At 39.9% G+C, this 24,013-nt stretch overlaps 1 protein-coding gene across 1 annotated transcript; it reads right to left on the bottom strand.

Annotated features, from left to right (window-relative positions):
- Positions 1 to 2,908: 2,908 nt before the first annotated feature.
- Positions 2,909 to 11,168, bottom strand: LOC307005895 (uncharacterized protein). The gene is made up of 7 exons (XM_079626404.1): positions 11,046 to 11,168; positions 9,792 to 9,892; positions 9,411 to 9,605; positions 6,909 to 7,004; positions 6,596 to 6,779; positions 3,796 to 3,996; positions 2,909 to 3,679 (listed from the first exon to the last, which is right to left on the bottom strand). Exons 2-7 carry the CDS (start codon positions 9,888 to 9,890, stop codon positions 3,639 to 3,641), a joined length of 816 nt encoding a protein of 271 aa, XP_079482530.1. The 5' UTR covers positions 9,891 to 9,892; positions 11,046 to 11,168; the 3' UTR covers positions 2,909 to 3,638.
- Between the last annotated feature and the right edge of the window lie 12,845 nt (positions 11,169 to 24,013).

The raw sequence follows: 24,013 nt of genomic DNA, 5'->3' as shown, positions 1-24,013 counted from the left end.
AGTCTCAGCATGTTTGCGATGCGCTAGAGGAGCGGGAAGCTCGTGAGGGTCTTTCACCTGGCGAGACATTCTGCACTGTAACCCCCTGTGATCACCAAATGCTCATTAGCCAAAGTAGTCCTCTCCTTTTTAGAAAAGGAACTAGATTGGGGAACAAGCAAAAGGGACTCAACCTCGTAGAGGTACACGAGTCTCGACCGCGCATCTAGAGCGCCGAATGACGCGCGCTGGGTTGCCGTGACAACCCGCGCTGTCAGCCGGCGCTCGACGGCACACGGCACGCTGAGCGGCTCGAGCCTTTAAAAAGGGGAGACGAACAACGTGCCGACGTGGTCATGCACTGCTGAGAGGACGTGAACCACCCACGATGGTCTCACACACTGATTAGGCATGTGAAACAATGAACGTGGCCGTCAAATGAGGACAGGAAACGATCGCATCCAGAAACACACGAGTGAAACGTCATCCTGAAAAGGACGCTATCTTCACTCGTGTTGCTCTTTCAGGAAGAAAGTACTCTCTCTATTGTGCTGAAGCACACAGGGACCCAACGCGGCAACACAGCGGGGAAACTGCAAGCCCGCTGTGCGCACTCAACCGTTTACCAGCTGTGAGAACAGCTTTTGAAATAACAGCGTGTAAACGCAGCCGGGGACAGGAATCGCGCGGTCGCTGAAACGCCGTCTCACCAACACAGAGAGATCCCGTCCCGAAACAGCAGACTCGTTGAGCATAAGATACAATCTTAAAGCTCATTCACTCAGAGAGGACACAACCGGTCGGCTCCGAAGCTAAAAGCACTATGCATGCGTTGCTTCTGCTTTTTATACCCGCGCTGGTAGGCGGGCTGCGGAATGCATTCCTGCATGCCAATTTGCATTGGCTCGTTTTAATTCTATCGTAGGCAATTGGTCTCCCTAGCGAGATCCCAATTCATCAGGGAACTCCCCGACGACACGTCGGAGTTCCCAGGACGAAAGGGAACTGTAATACATGTAACTTACTGTACAATGTCACAGGAAGTGGTATCACAAGTGCTGATATGGTGCATACAATAAGCGGCTGATTACTGTAACTGTAGACAGATATTCTTTTACCTGTTTTCCTGTCGAAAAAATGATGACAGTTGCCACTGTATATCTGCTAAGATTTGGCTGAACTCTCAGTCCAGCCTCCCTCAGCGTCAATCCGTGGTTCACAACATGGTCCACTAATGTTGCAGGAATGTCATTTGATAAGTTTGGTCCTCTTCTTCTTTGTGCAAGTTCTCCTCCTGCTTCAGGTCTTCCTCGACCTCTAGCTCTGCCTCTGCCTCATCCTCTACCTCCTTTCCTCCTCTGTGTACTCCTCCTCTCACCCTCACTCTTCTTCTGACTCCGTCCATTTTGGTTGAAGGCAGGTGAACCTACCTGCTGCATTTTTATAGTGCTTAAACCTGATTGGTGTGTTTAACAGATTGGCTCATAGGTGTGGTAATTTGACAGTCAGTGCTTTGGAATTGCAAGGAAGTGACATTTTGATATACTTCTGTGTCTGATGTATAAGCGTGTTTAGTGTTTTGCAAATCACTGTGTGTAATGTTTTGCAAATAGTGTGAAGGTGACAATGTGCTTACAGTTGTGCAAACCTAGCCTTGTGTTTTGCTCCTTGAGTGTAAGGTTTTGATAATTGTGGGAAAAGTTTAATTTTAGTGTGTAAGCAATCGTAAAAAACTGTAAACGGCTTGCCATATCCCCACTTTGAAAAACCTGTCGTTCGCTGTGCCTGCTGTCAACAAAAGCTTTTATTGGACAAACAAGGAAGTTTTCAGTTCTGAAACTTTCAGGATATTCTTATTGTATGATGACCTCTTATATGTCAAAAGACCTCTTGTCAATTCATCACCCCTTTAAATTAACCCACAAGGGAGCAGTATAAAAACATATGCTCTTAAAAGGTTTTAGGTCGGGATGTGGGTGTCCGTGGGGGCGGGATGTGTGCTGGGGGCCGGGGGATCGGATCACATGTGGGTCCTCCCTCTGCCATCTCACTATGGTATACCTTGTTCGGGGACCGGGCGGCAACGCGGCTATGAGTGCCCAGGCAGTTTGTTTATTCAATCATAAAAAAATATTTTATAATAATAAAAATTATTATTTGTTTATTATACTCTTCTTCTCTTTCTCTCTCTCTCTCTCTCTCTCTTTCGCTCTCTTTCTCTCTCTCTCTCTCTCTTCTCTGCAACCCTCCGAGGTGATCCAGCTTCTACATTACCGGCCAAACTACAAACCTACATTTTTCCTTATATACACCCACACACACACACACAAACTAACACACAACTATCTCCACACACTCATTACCCCCCCCCCCCCCCCACCCGCCACTTTAACTCCTGTAATTTCAGTTAACCTGTATGCAACAAGTCTCAACCTTTTATCTGTTGTTAAATGTTTTGTCATATCAAAATATGTCAAGTCAATGTAATGTCAAGATATGTCTTTTGTCTAGTGTACGTGTTTTATTTATATTTTTGTGTAGTATTCTTGTGGCTACTGTATCGTTACATTTTGTTCGTAATAAAAAAATTTTTTTTAAAAAGAAGGTTTAGCTTAACCTGATCTGAACACATATAACATGTATCTTACCAACATATTAGCTTGGCCATATAAATACATATCACCATCATCACACATTTCATCATTAATGATATGTCCCAAATATTTAGTTTTAGTGCAGCAGTACATTTAGTACTTGCCCTGCCAAAAAATCCCCTTTTGTTCTACATATCATGGCAACACTCTTCTTTGCATTATATTGCACATCATATTTAATCCCATAATCAGAGCATACATTTAGCAGCTGTTATGTTGATTAGATTAGATTTTTCCCCTTTTCTGATAAGAGTTTGATATTTTGTGTGATTCATCTTTTTCCCCCCATGTGATATCATGTCTCATTTATTGTTTAACTGTTCATTACATCAACTCTTTAATCATTTACGAAAATATAACAACAAAATAGAAAAATTCTAAAAACTCAAATCCTGTTTGTTTGTGTGCTTTGCCTCCTTCAAACTCTGCGTCTTCTGATTGGGCCATTGACCTGACTCAGTGTGTTGAATCACATGTGTGTTACATGTAGCCTTAAACACTGTTGTGAAACCACCCTTACATTATATGACAGAAAATATTATGTATATTTTAAAGAGACATCTCAATATATGTTTTTATTTATAGTAAGCATAGTAAGTAAACATTTACCAACAAAATGATTTTAGTTTAATAACATAGAAATTTTATTGTATTTATAATTATTATTTATATATTATTTTAACAAATTATTTTGAATGTAACATCAAATCTCTTTCAAAATACAAGTGTACATTTTCCACTATCAGTAAATAATGTTAGAAGATCATTACAACACCACAATACAAAAGTTGGCTTTTTATGTGTCCAACATACAGTACCTAACACCATGTATATGTCAAACACACATGGGTTTCTTATATGTTTGTGAATAATCTTATAGAAAGAATCAGATAAATAAAGATGCCAATGGAAATAAAAATAATTTTGGGTAACATGCCTATGTTACTACTATATGCATATTCTACTCTAAAGCATGATTAGTCATCAGGTCTCTCTCGGGTCTCATCAGATCAGATGCAAGAAGATACTGAGAAAGCAAATTGCTGCTGTAGTCATAACAAGAAGAGAGAGAGTTATTTGAACTGTATGCATTTAGAAAATAAAAGTTATTGTTGAATAAATTGTGATTTATCATTGGAGAACTTTTGAGAAATGTATTTACCATGACTCAGTAGGCTGGTGAGTGAGATGCTGGCTGCATTTGATTTAGCTGTAGTACCAGCTGTAGTGCCAGCTGTAGTGCCAACTGTAGTGCTAGCTGTGGTGTTAGCTGGGGCTCTTACAACATTAGTAGAATTGACATCACGTAGATTAATCAGAGCAGGGGACTCAAGTACACTTGTTGGTGCTCCCAGCCCAGTTCCTTTAAAACAAATTTCAAAATGGCAGTCTATAATCAGCTCAGGGTTTATGCATACAGTTGGGACCAAAAATCTGAGGCCACTAGTAAAAAATATACGTTTCCCCCAGTAGGCGACAATTTGAGTGAAAGTTTAATAGAAACATTTTATAATGTGTTAGTATATTTGGTATGTCCACCTTTTACTTTAATGACAGCAGCAATTAAGCTGAAAGAGACTTTTTAAGAAAAACCTAAGTGTGACACTGTCAGTCTGTTTTGAGTTCTTTTCTTGTCTTCATTTAGTTAATCTGTTAATTAGTCTCAGTTTACATTAAAAAAAATGCTGGGTTGTTTTAACCGAATTTTGGGTCCAATATGGACAAACCCAGCCATTGGGTTACTTTTTTAAATTGCCTTTTTGATCCAACATTTGGGTTTGTCCATATTTGACCCAACATTGGGTTAAAACAACCCAGCATTTTTTAGAGAGTTGTCTTCCTCCGCCCTATACCTGTTTTTCTTCTACTTCATCAGGTGTGTCTCGTTAGTCTTGTTAGTTGTGTCTAGTTTCTTCATCTGTTTCCCTATTTATTTAAACCATGTGTTCAGTCTTGTTCTGAGACAGTTATTGTTGCGTGTTTGGTTGTTCTGTCCTGAGCCGTGTTCCTGTTCCCTGTATTTGTGAAGTTTTGAGTTTATCTAAACTGCACTTGGATCCTGCTTCTGCCTCTGCTTCAACCAAGTGTAACACTAAGGATCCATGAAAAGGTCATGTTACAAATTTGTTTATTTAATTATTTGATTAGTGACCTAGAGCAAAATCTACAATATTTGATCAAACTTTTACTGGATTGTTTTACAAAACACAGCAAACACAGAACGTTGGCACAAGGTAACCAACCTTCTAAGAACGTTTTAACAACATGGCCAAAAGGTTGCTATAACTAGCCTACGTTGTGTGGTGAATGTTGTTACAATGTTGACATTGAACCACCATTCAGGGCCATTGCTTAAGGTTGTGCCTATGGGGTCTGGCAACCACTGGACAACATATGTACTCGTCACTGCCCTGAAGCGCCTTTTAAATTTCCGTCTCATTCATCATCAAGCAAGGATACGTGAGAATTGCGTTTAATTTACATCCTCAAAATACGAAATTATACAAACACAACCTACAACTTCCTTGTCTAATGTGACATTTATTTGAACATCTTCTGGTCAGGTATGGCACATATTTAACTTTATGCCAAAAGTTATAAGCCATAATGAAGCCAAAATTACTTTAATGATGAGTAATGGATTTCAGCACTTCTTGAACAGGCAGCGACATAAGCACGTACTTGTTGCACGTTAATGTTTTTTCCTTTTTTTTGGAATTGCACAGATAATTTTTTTTTTTTGGAACCGCTCGCACACCTGTTTATTTTTCGTTTGATTTGTCGTCTCACTAGTTTCTTTGCTATATTTGTCTATGTGTCTGCTTTGTATATATATGTCTGCTCGTGCTAATGTTAGTCACTCCGTGTATAGGCTATAGCCTAATGGTTTTTTTTTCCTCAGAAATGTATGACTATTGTAAATGCAATATGATTACAATATACTTAATAAAGTTGAATTAGCTAACCTTCTATGTCATTTTTACTCTTCAAAGTGTACACTTGCAGGTGTTGATTATAATTAATTTACTATTAAAAAGTATTATAATTATCTAACATAAGACTAATTACAAATTAACCACAAAACATAACATGCTAAATGGGGGATATATGTGTATAGCATATTAAAGAAATTAATTGTCAGAACGTCGTCTCTCATCCTGAATGTCGCGCAACAACGTTGCTAGCCCCCTGCATGTCGCATCTACGTTTCTACAGTACGTTGTTAAAATATTGCGAGCATGTAGACAGCGACGTTGCCATAGCAGAAATGCAACGTGCCACAGACCTTGCCACAACGTAAATGTGTTTGCATGGGTAAATGTTATTTCTAAAACTTCAAACACAGCTTACATTGACCAAAGTGCTGCAAAAAGGACATAAAAAAAACATTAAAGACTTTATAAACCGTTAGTAGAAGCTTAAACTGAATTCTAAAATGGAAAGGGAGCCAATGGAACAAGTCCAGAACTGAAGTAATGTGATTCCCTTTTTTTTTAGTACAAGTCAACAGTCTTGCAGCTGCATTCTGCACTATTTGCAAGCGTGTTAGTGAGGACTGGGAAAAGAAGTGAAATAGTCTGCTCTTGGATAACCCTTTGCAACTAATCAAGTTAGAAATGATTTAAGATTAGAAATAGTTCACAACTAGTAGAAGCTATTTATAATAATAATATGTTTAATGACAAAGCGGATTCGATAATCAAAGTAGAGATCTGAAATATAACACCCAGATTTGTTGCATAATGGGCTAACTTGCTAGCAAGACAGCTTCTGGACGTCAGGACCAAAGAAGATTTCTTTATATTTGTGATAATTGTACGTAATTTTTTCAATGCCAGATATTCAGTGTCTTAAACATTTGGACCCCGCTGTTGTATTACAGCTTTTTTTAATGAAATGTATTTATTTCAGCATTAGCTACACATCTTATAACAACCTGTAATGTAATGTAATAAACTCACCATTGGTTGAACCATTCAAGATGTCAACGAACAAGAATGTTTTGGTATTATTAATGTTGCTGATGTTGAAAAGTGTGGTGTTGAGACTGCTTAGGAAGAATGTGACGTTTACATCAATGTGGATGGTGAAAACACACTGAATCAAGCTTGGCTTTATCAAACCCTGGATATTTGTTACATTAGGCTGAAAAAAAGGATATTGATTCATATATCAAAATCTGACAATTTGATCATTTTGAATTTTTTTACAAATGTAAAAGGCCATTGGTCTGTAGGAGTGCTCAAACAATATGCTCACAAAGATTATCCTTACCATATTGTTGATCTTCAGTGTATTGTTCGTGAGTATTGCAGTTTGGAAGAAAAAACTGCTATTATTATTGCCACAGACAAAGATGATATTAGGGTCCTGCCAAAAAAAAAAAAAAAAAAAGAGGGGTGTGTGTTATTATGAGAAGGAGAAAATGTAGCACCACACAGACGGCCTCTGTAATTTAAGAACAGTATTCTTCTGCATATGATACACCAGAAAAAAAAACTTACAGCATAATATTATTTGAAGTTTTGTTTCATGACTAGGTTGGAAAAACAAACAATGTATGACTGAAATGTATGTGTATGTAGGCTACTGTATGTTTTGTATGTTGAAATTGTTTTGTGTTATTTTATCATTTGGAAGTATGTTAGTGATGACCTTCCAAGAGGGGGGGGGGGGGTTGCGCAGATATTAACATAAAAAATTACTTTATATTCAATAAAAATAAACATGAATAAGACTTATTCATGTTTATTTATTATTTATTTTTATCGATTGCAAAAAAATTACTAGATTGATCACACATTATGTTCTGTGATTAATCGCCATTAAAATCACTATTGTTTTTAATATATAATTTATAATGTAATAATTTCACAGTTAATCTCCAAATGAATGTAGAAACAACATAAAGACAGTATATTTTAAATATTTGTCTAAAAGGTAGGAAATATACACAAAATTAATAAAGTTATCAAACGGCACTGCATACATTTTAAAGTATATATGGATTAATCCTTATTAAAGTTACAAAAGCTCTTTAGTCACTTTAGTGTAGTAAGACCCCCTAAATTAAATATCACACCATGAAAATATAGTGTCATAAAAGACAGACAGCTATGCATATTATAACAGTATTTAAACAAAATGATACTCATTTTGAGTATAAATTGATACTGCTCTGTGCAGCATATATTTTCTGGCTCAGTGGGCTCTAGGGGGAGCAGCAGCTCATTTGCATTTAAAGGGACACACACAAAAACGGCGTGTTTTCGATCATACCCAAATAGGGGCAAATTTGTTCAAAAATCTGGGTGCTATTTTGAGCTGAAACTTCACAGACACATTCTGAGGACACCAGAGATTTATATTACATCATGTGAAAATGGGCAGAATAGGTCACCTTTAAACACACAAACTTTTGAAACCGGGTTTCAAAGTGCAAGCTTTTGAAAACAATACAGTTATCGACAAAAACGTAAATCTGTGAAACCGGTGACAGCATGCACATGCATATTACTGTAAGTCTTTAGTCTATAGGCATGCACATGTGGGCTGTATTATTTGTATTATTTGTAATTATACAAATGTAATTATAAAAACACTAAAAACAGTAATATTGTAAATACAATTTAAAAGAACTGTTTTCTGTTTGAATATATTTTAAAATATAAACTTGATCCATTTTTCTAAATTGTTTGAGTAGAAAGTTCAAAAGAACATCTAAAAAAGTAATCTTTTGTAACATTATAAATGTCTTTACTGTTACTTTTGATTAATTTAATTGAAAAAGGGATCACAGTTTACACAAAGGCAGCAACTATTTTTTTTTTCAACATTCTTAAAAGAGCCATTATTAATGATTCACTATCAATAATAATTAATAATTATTGATCATCATGTGATACTACAGATTGAAGTAATGGCTGCTGAAAATTGAGCTCTGTCATCACAGGAATAAATTACATTTTAAAATATATTAAAATACAAAATAGTTCTTGTAAATTGTAACAATATTTTACAACATTACTGTTTTACAGCGAGCACAAGAGACTTTCTTCAAATACATTTTTTAAATAAAATGTCCAAATTTTTGACCGATAGTCAAATAAACCGCACAAAATATGGAATTAACTACTCGCACATTGCTTGAAATAAGATCCATTATGGGCTTGATTAAACACAAATTAAACAGGCAGTGACAGATACACAAACAATGTCTATAAAGTAAATCTGACTGCATTTTTCTTCTAGGCAAACCTTAGGCATGGCAATGAGATGCACCGAAGTCAGATTGCGTCACCCCAAAGGTACATCCAAAATGACTAATAAACTGTCGAAAATTGTGGTGCCACTCCCTAAGCCAAGATTTCAATAGTAAGACAAGATACGCAAGCTTCCCTCAACTTCATCAGATGGGATGCAAATTCGAGAGTGGCATAATATAATTGTCATAGACTCTCTATGAGGGGATGGGACTTCATGGGAGAGACTGTACGAGCTGAATACAAATTCCTCCATTATCTTGACACCTCATTGTGGAGGTCTAGGAGGAATAAAAAAGGGCTCACAAACCTACCCTGCCTCAACTCTCTTTGTATCTAATTCTTTTGAATGAAACTGTTTTCAACATGATATAATAATAATAAATGTTTATTGAGCACCACATTGGCTTTTAATTGTATGACTTTTGGTCAAGACAAGTTATCGACTTTGCTTTAAGGTAGTATGGTCCACGAGGCATTGAAGTGTGTGTGTTGTAAAATGTGCTTTGTATACCTGTGATATATTAGGTGTCAGTCCACCTGCTAAAGCGATGTAACCGGTAGAGTAGCCACTGAGCTCAACAGTGATGTTGGTGTTAGTTAAGACGACTGAGGTGAAGAAACACGGAGAGCTACCCGAAGGATCACATCCTTTAGGGGTGTCCACGCACAGTTTGGTTTTTCCACACTCATTGCGGGTGATGTTGGTCTATGAATAAGAAGGGGGGGAAAAATCAGGAAAAAAAAATAGTTATGCCTTTGTCAACATCAACAGCCTAAACTGCTTTCATAACAATCACATCTTGATAATAAACAAATTACCTATTTGTCTGTCATTGTTTAATAATGGTGTTTGAACCAAATAATTGTGGAAAGGAGTAAATGGTATTCTTACAGTCAAATTTGTTGGTGTTGATAGGTTGTTTTGAGCCTTAATGCAAGACACTGCACAGCCTATCACGCAAACCACTAAAAACATCAGCTTACTCTCCATGTCTGAGGAAAAGATTACATATACAATCAAATTTACAATCAAAGATTACATATTTAATAAAATTAATCTGAATTAAAATGATACATCGTATATCATACACATTCATGGAATTAATTATTTATGGAAAACATTTCATAATTAAACTAAATGTTGTCAATAATAAATACTATTCTGCAAACAAGTATGTTTTACTCAACAATTAGTTGTTGAAATAACAAATAGTTAACTGTTTAAGAATAGAAGGGTTTGATTTAAAATTAACAAAGTTTTAGGGTTCTGAAAAATGTAAATCAAAGAAATATTATAAGGTAAAATTAATAACAAATATAGATTCTGCACTCATTGTAACAAATATTAGATTTGACTTAGATTTTGTTCCTTCCACTGAAGCACAAGATCTTGCACAAACCTGTGGTATTCATGCCAAATTTTCTGAAGTTAAAATCTTCTATAATTTTAGAGCAATATCTCAAATAATTATTCTGATAATTTAAATTTGTTATGAAAAATATATTTATTAAAATTATATATTAATATATGGCCTGGTTTTCTAGGCTTAGATTAAGCCAGGATTAGGTTTTAGTTCAATTAGGACATTTAAATAGCTTTTTATAAACGCCTTAGAAAACAAAACATTACTGGAGTGCATCTTGAAATATTTAGATATGTCACCGCAAGTTGTTTTCAGTTAAAACAGCACAAACATGCATTTTAGTCTGGGACTAGGCTTTAGCCTTGTCTTTCGGGAGTATATGTATTAGTATATTAAATATAAAAATATAAAAATGCAATTTACTGTACAATGTAACTGTGAAAAAAATCTTCTTTTTTTATTTTAGAAGTAATTAGTAAACTTAATTTGGTGTCTTCCAATTGATTCATCCAATGCATTTCTATTTAGAAAATTAAAAAAGTTCTCAACTTCTAGAAGTAAAATTAAAAAAAGCCCATGCAAAAAATTTAAGGATTTTTTTTTATTATTATTATTATATATATATTTTGTTTTACAGTGTAGTGGTCTCAGACTTTTAACTCTATTAACTTGAATAATTGACATGGATTAAATAAACATCAAAATACAAACAAAAATTAAATAAATGAGGTAAACCTTAATCAAAATCACAAACTTTGCATAAGATATGCTTAGTTATTTACCTGTAGATGTCTTCACCAGTTGATCTTCACACCTTTGGAAAATGAGTAGGCTAATAAATTCCTTGATCTTTATACTTTAATTAGAAGTCAAATCCCACCAAACAAGATTGGAAATGAGCACACCCCATGGAATGAATGAGGAAATACAATTGTGGTCAGATTGTTATGTAGATTTATTTAATCACACTCATCTTGTTATGTAGGATGTTGTAGTGTTGCTCAGTGGTTTTTCCTTGTGTACTTTACATCTGTAAACTAAACGAACGCTAATAAAAAAAAAAAAAAAAAAAAAAAAAAAAAAAGAAGAGTAGAGGTTTTTTTTTTTTACAGTTTAGTGATCTCAGTCCTTTGATTAATTAATGGATTAAATAAACATCAAAATAGAGGCAAAATAATAAATTAAAAAATAATACATTAAAACCATAATCTGTTACAGATCACCCTAGCCACCATCCTCTACACATCCCAGCATTCATCCTGGTTCCCACCTACACGTCATTCCTCATCACACTCACCTGCATCTCATCATCCCCTTCATTACCTCCTCTATAAATGCACTCATCTCACCTCAGTTCCTTGTCTGACCTTGATTGTTTATATGTTTGTGCTATGTGGACTGTCTCCCGCAATCTCCCTGTCCTGTCTCTCGTGAACTCCCTGTCTCTGGTCTCCAGCGATCTCTGGTCTCCAGGGATCTCCCAGTGACAGGGAGTCTCCAGCGATCTCCCTGGTGCTTCTCAATTCTCGTCTCCTCGCTCCTCCGTCCTCCATCCTATGACCCGGAAACCGATCGAGCTCAGCCATCTTGAAGGACAGCTCAAATCTCCAATTGCACTGCGAGGAGGCGAGGATCGAGGAGTGAGGAGGCTTCCCGAGGAGTCATAAGCGAGGATACACAGGTGTATCCTATGCGGAAGAGTTTTATCGACTAAACGTGACGCACATATAAATTCTCCTCCACCTTCTCATCGGTCACAATCTTTTTAATTTATACTTTACCTTTGCAGTTTATATAAACCACGCATCACACATATTTCAACAGGGTATCTTGCTTTATTATTATTTATTATGAATTTCTTAAATAAACAAACTTCAACAACATAAGGGCAGACCCTTTGAGCGCTGCTGATGACGCTGATGAGTGACGCTCAAGTGATCAAGTATTCCAATGTAGAAAAAAGCTTTCATTCAATTCCTCCGTCCTCATCTTCTTTCCTTGCAGCCTTTCCTCACATCCTACAGGGGGTGGAGCTGCGACGCGAGGAAAGGAAGCGAGGAAAGGTAACGAGGATGCACAAATAAGAAATAAGAAGCCCTTCTTTTACATGGAACGTGAAAATAGAGACACCAGCCAGCATAGTCACATGTTCAACTTCACCAGTCTGAGATTACTAAAATTAACATTAAAGAGTTGTGTGAACTCGCAAGTATGATATCAGAAACTGTAATATGCTCTGGCCCCCTTCCTGTTCACCGGGGTGATGAGATACTTAGCAGACTAAGTGGTGTCCACAGAATAATATGGGTTCATAGACAATTGGAAACGTTTTTGGGGCAGACCTGACCTGTTGAAAAGAGATGGTATCCATCTCTCCTGGGATGGTGCCACTCTTCTCTCTAGTAATATGACAAATATTCCAGCCCGATCTCATCCCAAGGCGTCATATACTGTCGCTTTTGACATATCGTCTACATCCAACGCACATGGCACCCTTTAGCGTCTACATCCAACGCACATGGCACCCTTTAGCGTCAATATGAGACTCAGATAGATATGGGCCAGAAGGCGCCTCCTAGCGGTCTAACCCTTACCCTACCCCAGACCTAAACCCAACCATAACCGAACAAAGCTCTGTGCGTGTCATATTGACGCTAAAGGGTGCCATGTGCGTTGGATGTAGACGAAATGTCAAACGTGTCAGTATATGACGCACTAGGATGAGAATGCGTTGCATATTCTTAAAGTTGATCCTTGACTATATGGGGCCCAGCTCAGGAAGCAGACAGACTGGCTAAACCGACCGTCTGCTAGCTGTCTCACGTCACAGAAGCCAGAAAAATTCCAACACATAGAGAATATTTCACCTACATATCATCAGAGACTATGTCTTTTCCCCAACCTATAGGGAATGCAAAAAACTCCCAAACTCATTTAAGGGTAAAAATGTTATTGATGTTCGACAAATAAAAACCAGATATAATACAGATGAACAAATAATAAAGCTTGGGTTGCTGAATTTTCAATCCCTTTCTTCAAAAGCACTTATTATTAATGATATGATTACAGATCATAACCTAGATGTGCTTTGTTTGACAGAAACCTAGCTAAAACCAGACGATTACATTACTTTAAATGAATGTAAAGTTCTCTGCACCATACGTTGAATACATTTTAATGCACACAGTTTCCTCGTGGATGGGGTGTAGATTTAGAATTAAGCCTTTTCCCCGTTATTATTTGATTCACGGGACCGGACACCAGTTATCTTGCCAAGAAAATGTTTTATTCTTATATGTCAGGAGAGAAACTTGAGAAGATGTTATAGTCATGCCAGGTCTGAGTGTTTCAGTGTTTCTCTGCAGTAACAGTAAGATTGAGCTTTATATACATCACAGAGAGACTTTCAGCTTCCTTGTAAGGTATAAAAACATGTTAATCTAATGCTTACACATGGTACAATCCACTATCCACATTAAGAAACAATTTCTTCAGTGTATACATTAGTGGTATACAAATGGTACATTTGCATCAGTTGAAACATTAATTTTCTTGCAAAGAGCATACCAACTGTACGAATTTGAAGTATCATCATTTTAACATCTCTGCTAAGTGAACATTGCATACCTCTAAGCAAAATATAACTCTACCAGCTCTCTCCCTGTGTCTGTGTCTAGAATATGATCCTTAAACACATCTGTACATGCAATCTATAGTCTAACTCATGCATTTTAAACTTCATAAGATAATACAACTGATTATGAATATTTAATAAAGAATAATAATATATATATAATATTAAATAATGAAATTATATTAAAAGATGAAATTGTAGTCTTCAAGGGTGCTCTAGAGTTTAGGACGGTCTCAACAACCTCAGTTGAGAGACCAGCATTTACGAGTTGGTCCCCCTCAGGGGCCAGACCCACAGCTTCCACATTTCCGGCCAAGGGTGAAATATTGTGCCCTCGGCCTGAGAAAGAAGGTCCCTCCTGATCGGGATTGGCCTGCTAGAAGAGCCATGATGTCCGAAAACCATACTCGGGCCGGCCAGTACGGGGCTACTAGGAGCAAGCTGATCCCGTACCGCCGTACCCTCTCTAGAACCCCTGGGAGCAGAGCGATCGGGGGAAATGCGTACAGACGTAGCCTCGGCAACGTCTGCAGCATGGCATCCAGTCCCAGAGGAGCTGGATGCGTGAGGGAGAACCAGCGGACAGTGAGTGTTCTCGTGAGAGGCACACAGATCCACTTCCGCCTGACCCAATTCCCTCCAAATAAACTCCATCGTCTCGGGATGGAGTCTCCATTCAGGCTTAATGAGTTTAATTAATTAAAGCCTTCATGAGTAGTTGATTAATTGATTAATTGACTAATTCCTACTCTTCCTACTCTAATAACTACTCATTAAGCCTTTAATTAATTGAATCAGGTGTTCCATTTCAGGGTTAAAATAGAAACATGGCCTGTCAGGGGGTCCCTGCATGAGAGGTTGAGAACCACTGATCTAAATCATCTAAAAACATGTATGTTAGACCCTATACCGACTAAGCCATTGAAAAAGATGCTTCCAAATGTCATAGATCCTCTTCTTAATATCATTAATTCATCTCTGTCATTAGGATAAGAACCAAACATTTTTAAGCTGGCTATGATTAAACCGCTTGTTAAAAAAACGCAACTTGATCCTACAGAATTAGTCAATTACAGGCCGATCTCGAATCTACCTTTACTGTCAAAGATACTAGAAAAGGCAGTATCCTCACAACTATGTTCCTTTTTAAAAAGAAATGGTGTCTGCAAGGATTTTCAGTCAGGATTTAGACCGTATCATAGTACTAAGACAGCTCTCATTAGTCACACATGATTTGCTCTTATCATCCGATCGTGGTTGTATCTCTCTATTAGTGTTACTCGATCTTAGTGCTGCATTTGACACTATTGACCACAACATTCTTTTAAAAATACTCTAAAATGATTTTGGCATTAGTGGAATTGCATTTGCATGGTTTAAAGCATGCTTATCTGACCGTTACCAGTTTGTAGCAGTATATCAAAGCTCCAAAGTCAGTATATCAAAGTAATTGCAGTTATTCGCGGCATTATCAACTTTACGTGAGTTAAGGGCTGTCAGTTGCCACGCTGGTGTGGATACTGTCATTCAGAATCACAGATTCTACTTTTTGGAAGTATGACCAACATAAGAATTTTCACCGGAAAATGTAATCTGAAAGAGTAAGTAACATCCATGTTTGTTCTGACCAACTAAGGGGAAAAAAGCATTGCAGTAAATTGCGCTGATTAAATCTAAATTACCACCATTAAATCTGATTAAATTGCGCTGATTTTAATCTTAAATCTATCGCTTATCATATTGCGTAAAACTGTGCAAATTATACTTTGTTTTCAAATTTTAATGTTAACAACATCAGCATTGCATGGCTACATTTAATGCCCTTCTGATATTTATTCTTGTTTTCACATGGCCCAGTTGCAGTCTCTTTTTTTCTGTAGCCACTCCGAAATCTTTTGCATTTTACAACGGGTGAATGTCCAGTTGTCACTGGTGATTGTCGTTTGAACCTTTCTGGATCCGCCATCAAATTGATAAGTTTAATTATATCAAGCGTTGTGAGAAAAGGCTATAGCTATCCACCTCCAACATCCTCACATGCAATAAGCCTACTAGCCGAAACACCTTCTTTATGTGTACAGATGTGACGTAATGACGCAAAGACATGCTCGAATTTCCCGCAGAAATCCACCAGTACTACTGGAATTAAAAACATTATTACAAGCTTACTGTTTTGAATCGAGGAAAGGCGAGCAGATAGTTTTGAACACTGGCTGGATATGTACTTGCTCAAAAATTTATTTTGGATAATTTTTAACCCAAAAAACGTATGGACTGCAGCTTTAAGAGATGTCTTGTCGATCACAAGTTCAGTATGGAGTACCACAAGGCTCAGTACTAGGACCATTGCTTTTCACTCTGTACATACTACCCTTGAGAGATATCATTAGGAAGCATGGCATTAGTTTTCACTGTTATGCTGATGCTCAGCTCTATATTTCTTCATGCCCTGACAAAACTTACCAATTCACAAAATTAACAGAATGCATAGCTGATATAAAAAACTGGATGACTAGTAATTTCCTACTACTAAATTCTGAAAGATTCTAATTATTGGACAAAAACTTCCTCACGTGATAAACTAGAATACTGTCTGACACTTGACGGCTGCTCTGTCAAGTCTTTTTCGTCAGTTAGGAACATGGGTGTGCTCTTTGATCCCAATCTTTCATTTGAAAGTCACGTTTCTAGTTTCTGTAAAACTGCATTCTTCCATCTTAAACATATAAATTACGTCACGTCCTATGCTCTCAATGACAAATGTGGAACAATTAGTTAATGCGTTCATGACATCAAGGCTAGATTATTTTAGTGCTCTTATGGGTGGTTGCCCTGCTCGCTTAATAAAACTACAGCTGGTCCAAAACGCAGCAGCTCGAGTTCTTACCTGAACCAGGAAGTATGACCATATTAGCCCGGTTCTGTCAACACTGCATTGGCTCCCTATTAAACATTGTATACATTTTTTTTAATATTGCTGATTACTTACATAGCACTAAATGGTTTAGCTCCCCAGTACTTGAGCGAGCTCTTAACGCATTATAGTCCATCAAGTCTATTGCGATCTCAAAATTCTGGCCATTTGATAATACCTTGAATATCAAAATTGACTGGTGGCCGTTGATCCTTTTCCTATTTACCACCAAAACTTTGGAACAGTCTTCCTAACATTGTCCGGGAAGCAGACACACTCTGTCAGTTCAAATCTAGACTCAAAACACATCTCATTGACCTAGCATTCACATAACACATTCTAAACTTCTACAATTCAATGTTAGGCTGCATAGATTAGGTCAGCCGGAACCGGGAACACTTCCCATAAATTCTGATGTACTTGTTACATCATAAGAAGGATGGCGTCTACGCTAATATTAGTCTCTCTGTTTATCCTGAAGTTTATCTCAGTCCGCCGGATCCAAGCCGTATCCAGAACAAATGAAGGACCTGCGCCTAAAACAACGACAATGCAGTCCTGAAGTGTCAACTAGTCTTTCCCCTGTGAAGGCCTCCTTCCCTTTCCTTTACCTCTGCACAGATAAAACATTGTCAAAATAATTCCAGTTGGCATGGCTACGCGGAATCTATAAATAATTCTGTATTATACATTTTTAAGGCCAGACAATTATCTTTTTAAGGTAATTTGTTATGGTCATTTTGTAATGAGAGACTACATGCCTGCGCACATATATATTCAAACGCACATACCTATAAACTAGACACGTAATATGCATGTGCGCACATGAGATAAACTTTTTTATAAGGCTTGCACCCAAAATTTTGATAGTAAGTGGCAAACAAATCCAATCAAAGTCACCCATGGGTAAATATTTATGCTCTCATACATATAAATGTCTATAACTCCAAAACAAAATAAGATATTTTCACTAAATTTGACACATGTATGGGCTCACTCTGAGAACACATAAAAAAGTGTTGGAACTGTGCCACTTGGTGGCATTATAATAGAACAAAACAATGACATTGGCATTAATTACAATATAATATCATAATATTAAATGCAATACTTTACGAATGCATTGGTGTACCATTACAAAACTCGGTATGTGTCTTGATAATCCAGTAAATCATACTTTTAGTTACTGTATATGTAATTTTTCAGCCATTTTGCTTAAAATCATCTTTAAATGTCTTTCATTTCTCATTGTTGCAGTTGGTCTGACACTCCCAGCCATGTTGGCATGTCTTATTGTCTTCTTTGTGCTTGGCCCCGATAATTGCTGCTTGCAGCTATATTTTCTTATTATCACTGTAAAGCTGTTTTGAAACGATCTATATTGTTAAAAGCGCTATATAAATGAAGGTGACTTGACTTGACTTGACTTGTCTGGCCTTAAAAATTCAGGCCACAGCTTACAAATCAACCACACCTTAAGTGACATGTGATCCAAGAATCACAAGAAATCATGTGATTACCAATCACTACATAACAATCTTCGTTGTGAAAGCATGGAGAATGTACAAATCAAAAGATTGTGCCTGCACCTAAATCAACTTGTTTACTGGAGGAATGTTTGTGGTAAAATTCCTGACGTGTGATTCAATTTAGACTTAAATTTATTCATTTAGCAAATTAATTGTTTTATCCAAAGCGACTGACAGTTGCGGAATACAACATGCGATTCAGGCAATACACACGAGAGGTGCTAGTAATACAAAGTTTTAGCCATCGTTCAAAATAGAATAGAATGGTTTTTGTTTTGGGGATTTTGCATGATCATATTTGTGCTTCCAATAAGCACAGTACCACTCGAAACTTTGGTAACACTTTATAATAACTACACGCTTTTGATAATTAATTAAGCATTAGTAAACAGTTCATTCATAATTTATGAAGCATTAATAGACATCAATAAGCAGTTTATAAATCCAGCTATAAATGCTTTATACTTGATTTAAAATCACATCTATAATGTGTTTAATAATTGTATTTTCATACTTTATTAATGATCAATTTATCATTTCTAAATCAAGAATTGCATTATAGGCTACACACCATTTATTTTTATTTATTTACACTCTGTACATGCTACCCTTGAGAGATATCATTAGGAAGCATGGCATTAGTTTTCACTGTTATGCTGATGATTCTCAGCTCTATATTTCTTCATGCCCTGACAAAACTTACCAATTCACAAAATTAACGGAATGCATAGCTGATTTAAAAAACTGGATGACTAGTAATTTCCTACTTAATTCTGAAAAAAACAGAGATTCTAATTATTGGACAAAAACGTAATTACCCGAAAATACTGTCTGACGCTTGATGGCTGCTCTGTCTTTTTCGTCAGTTAGGAACATGGGTGTGCTCTTTGATACAAATTTTTAATTTGAAAGTCACGTTTCTAGTTTCTGTAAAACCGCATTCTTCCATCTTAAACATATATATAAATTACGTCATATGCTCTCAATGACAAATGTGAAAATATTAGTTCATGCGTCATCAAGGCTAGATTATTGTAAATAAAACGTCTCGGTTACTAACGTAACCTCGGTTCCCTGAGATGAGGGAACGAGTGTTGCGTAAGCTAGCTTACGCTGCGGGAAAACCCCTTTTCTCGAGAAGATTGAAGCCTAAAATTATCCTTATAATTTGCTTTAATTTAAATGCACTTGCTGCAGCAAGCAGACCCAAGCGAGACATCTTGCGCGCTTATTGGCTGCTCTGCAGCAATTGCTGCAACCTATGGAGAGACGCGGCCAGCATGAGAGCCAATAGGAGCGCTTCGCGCCCTCTATGGGCCATAGCCCGCCAAAATGGGCGTGACTTCATACTATAAAAGCGCGCGTCGCCCATAGATGCCTTGCTTTCATCGACTGAAGCGATACAGAACGGAGCACAACACGGCAAGGTTACGCAACACTCGTTCCCTCATCTCAGGGAACAGAGGTTACGTTAGTAACCGAGACGTTCCCTTTCGAGAGTACTCTCGAAACCCCGTGTAAAACGCTGTGTGTGCTCACAGAAAAAAATTCCCTTCATCACCGTTCCAGGGCAGTGCCCGGGGCTCATAGACGAGAATTAAGTTCAGGCCACGGAGGGCTGAACAGGGAATATGTAGGGATGGGGCCGAATATGAATGGACCCTAAGTGCTACATGACTAGGAATGCTTGACACATTAAATCACAGTATGCCGACCTAAGTCGAACAGCATAACTGTTATAGCGCGACTAAACTGATAACAGTCTAGCTTGTAGCGCGGGAACTTCTAGGTTATAGAACCTGATAAATGTAGACGGAGAGGCCCAGCCTGCCGCCGTACAGATATCCTGTAGTGAAATCCCACTGGACCATGCCCACGACGAGGCCATGCCTCTAGTAGAGTGAGCTCTGACGCCCAGAGGGCAGCAGAGGCCTTTGGAAGCATAAGCCAATGAATAGCATCGACTATCCAACGTGAAAGGCTCTGCTTAGTGGTAGCCAAACCTTTAGTGCGGCCACCGAAAGAATACAAAGAGCTGCTCCGTTTGTCTGAATACAGCGGAGCGCTCCACGTAAATTCTCAAGGCCCTGACAGGGCAGAGAAAATTCACATCACTCTCACCGTCAGATGCCGGGAGAGCTGACAGTGAAATGACTTGCGTCCTGAACGGAGTGGCAAGTACTTTAGGAACGTATCCGTGTCTTGGTTTGAGAATGACTTTGCAGTCATTGGGCCCAAATTCAAGACAGGTGGAGCTCACTGAGAGCGCGTGCAGGTCACCCACACGCTTAACTGAGGCAAGGGCCATCAGGAAAGCGGTTTTGAGCGAGAGATATTTTAAGTCTATCGACTGCATTGGTTCAAATGGATCACCTTTCATGGCCTCTAGGACCCTGGAAAGGTCCCAAACGGGAACCGACGGAGGTCGAGGAGGGTTTAACCTCCTAGCTCCTTTAAGAAAACGGAAGACTAGGTCGTTTTGCCCCAGTGATTGACCAGACGCAGGCATTAGGAAAGCCGCTAAGGCCGACACATATACTTTGAGCGTGGAGGGGGACCTGCCCGCGTCCAACGGCTCTTGGAGGAAGGGGAGTAACTCCGTTACTCCAGAGTTTTTAGGATCCATGTTTCGTGCTGAGCACCAGCTCGAAAACACTGACCATTTTAAAGCATAAAGACGCCTAGTAGACGGCGCTCTAGCCTCTGTGATAATGTTTAACACTCCCTCCGGGAGGTTAACGGGTACCCGTTAAGAGCCCATGCGTGCAGGGCCCACAATTCGGGGTGGGGATGCCAGAGCGTCCCTTTGGCCTGAGAGAGGAGATCTTTCCTCACTGGGACCGGCCACGGGGCTGTCCCTCCTAGCTACGTCAGCTCCGGAAACCATGTATGGTTCCTCCAGAGCGGGGCGACTAGGAGCACCGCGCACCCGTTCTCCCTGATTCGTGCGATGATCTGTGGTAACAGCGCGATCGGTGGGAAAGCATAGAGCGGGAGGTTGGGCCAGTTGTGGGCCCTGTTCTTTGAAAAGTATGTTGGGAAATGAGCGTTGTCTTCTGAGGCAAAGAGGTCGACCTCCGCCCTGCCAAAGATGCTCCACATCAACTGAACCACCTGGGGGTGAAGAGACCATTCCCCTGGGGGAACGTTGCCTCTGGATAGCATATCCGGGCCCAAGTTCAGAATGCCTGGCACATGCGCCGCTCTCAGCGAGCGCAGGTTGTGCTGAGCCCATACTCCGGAGTGCTGAGCTCTGTCCATAGACCGGAGATCGGCCTGCCCTCGTGCAGGGCCCCCCAACCGAGGTTGGATGCATCTGTCAAGACTACTTTCAGTTTCGACACAGTTCCCATGTCGACGCCTGACTGGTACCAGTCGGCTGTCTTCCAGGGTTCCAGTGCGTCGACACAGCGCTGAGTAACCCTGAGGCGAAGGCGACCCGTTGTCCAAGCGCGAGGCGGGACTCGGGGTTTCAGCCATAGCTGGAGGGGGCACATATGTAACAGCCCCAGCTGTAGCACTGCTGATGCCGAGGCCATGCGACCCAGAATCCTCTGAAAATTTTTGAGAGGCGTGGTGCTGCCGACTCTGAATGATGCCGCTAGGCGCTGGATGGAGAGCGCGCGCTGTGACGTAAGCCGCACTTTCATTGAAACCGAGTCTATTTCTATCCCCAGAAAAGAGATTTTCTGACTGAGCCACAATAAACTCTTGTTGTAATTGATTTTGAGACCCAGATTGTCCAAATGACTGAGTAACAAAACTTTGTGAGATATCAGTTCTGCCTCTGACTGAGCTAGAATTAGCCAGTCGTCTAAATAGTTCAGAACTCGCACGCCCTGTTGTCCCATGCACTTCGTGAACGTACGTGGTGCTAAAGACAGGCCGAACGGTAGGACAGTGTACTGATAAGCTCGACCCTCGAAGGCGAATCTCAAGAATGGCCTGTGACGGGGTGCTATTTGTATTTGAAAATACGCATCTTTCAGATCCACTGATATAAACCAGTCCCCCGTGCGAATTTGCACGAGAATCTGTTTGGTCGTCAGCATTTTGAACGATCGCCTCATGAGTGTTTTGTTCAAAAGTCTGAGGTCTAGGATGGGACGGAGACCGCCGTCTTTTTTCGGGACGAGAAAATAACGACTGTAAAACCCCCCCTCGCTCTGTGTTAGAGGGACGGTTTCTATAGCCCTTTTTCTCAGCAGTTACGCTATTTTGGCGCGAAGTAGATGTGATACTTATTTTTTCACCGTTGTTTCGACCATGGCTCGAAAGCGCGGGGGTCTGCGTGCGAACTGCAGCGAGTAGCCTCGCTTTATTATCTGTAGCACCCATTCTGATACACCCAGGATGATTTCCCATGCTTTTGCACGTATGGCTAGGGGTAGAATGATGTCTAGGCTCGGATCGCTGTGTGAAAGGGATCCGGTGGCCTGAACTGTTTGTGCTTGTGACACTGTGTTTACAGCGCTTACTGTATATGAGGCGGCGCGCATAGAGTTATGGGCGACTGCTCTACATATGATACACATGCCGCGAGAGCGGGGAAATGTTTCATGGGAGGGGGCCCTAAGTGTGTGTGGGACACTGAACGGGCAGTGTTTATGAGTAGGGGTGAGCACTGAATAGTGGGCACAATTCCTACATTTAAAACACATTTGGCATAAACCGGATAAAAAACAGACATTTTGCTCTTTTATATTTATTTGGGTCGCCGTGAAAACGGCGTTTGTGTGCAGGCGAGCATGTTGGGCAACTGGCTCGTTTGCTGCAATATGAACAGTCACCTTTGAAGCGGGAACTGGGGAAACAGTGCGCGAGCTTTTCGACGGTGGCCCGGCCGCAGCGGGACTTAACCGTCGCCATTTTCCCCCCGTGGTCAGGAGGGCTTTGGAGACTCAGGGGTCACCGCAATCCTCTGTCTCGGGCCTCCAGGGGGAAGCGGCCTTCGACGGCTCGACTTTGAAGTCTGAGCAGGCGGCTGTTTCTTTGAGCGGCCTGATGCAGAACTCGAGCGTCGACGCAGAAAGTGTCGCAAGGCCTGTGACGCTTTCTGAGCTTCAGTGAAGCGTTCCGCGAAGCCCTTGACGGACTGGCCGAACAAATCCGCTGGTGTGATGGGCGAGTCCAGGAAGGAAGCTCTATCCGCGTCCTTCATGTCCGTGAGCGTTAGCCACAGATGGCGCTCCAACACAGTGAGAACCGCCATGCTTCTGCCGATCGCTTGCGCGGTGGTCTTGGTAGCCCGCAGGGCCAAGACCGTCGCGCTACGCAGATCTCTAAATGCCTCAGGGTCGGGGCCGGCCTCGTCCAGAGTGCGGAGAAGGTTGGCCTGGAACACCTGAAGCACCGCCATGGTGTGGAGTGCCGATGCAGCCTGGCCGGCGGCGGTGTAAGTGCGACCGGCGAGGGCTGACGTAGTTCGACAGGCTTTAGAAGGGTGTGCAGCCTTAGACTGCCATCCAGAGGAGGGCGGGCAAAGGTGCGTCGATACAGCGTCTTCAATGGGCGGAAGATGCTGATAGCCTTTATCCAGGGCGCCGTCCACAACGGAGAGCGTCGAGGAAGCCGATGATTTGCCTTTGTCAGCAGGCGGACAAGTTCAGTGTCCACGCTGGCTCTAGTGTCACTAGCGCTGGCTTGGGTTGAAGGGGCGGGGTCTGGAACGGA

The sequence above is a fragment of the Phoxinus phoxinus genome (genome assembly GCF_949152265.1).
Source record: "Phoxinus phoxinus genome assembly, chromosome: 10".
Taxonomy (NCBI): domain Eukaryota; kingdom Metazoa; phylum Chordata; class Actinopteri; order Cypriniformes; family Leuciscidae; genus Phoxinus; species Phoxinus phoxinus.
The sequence above is the reverse complement of the archived record's forward strand: the minus strand, read 5'-3'. Positions and strand labels throughout refer to the sequence as shown.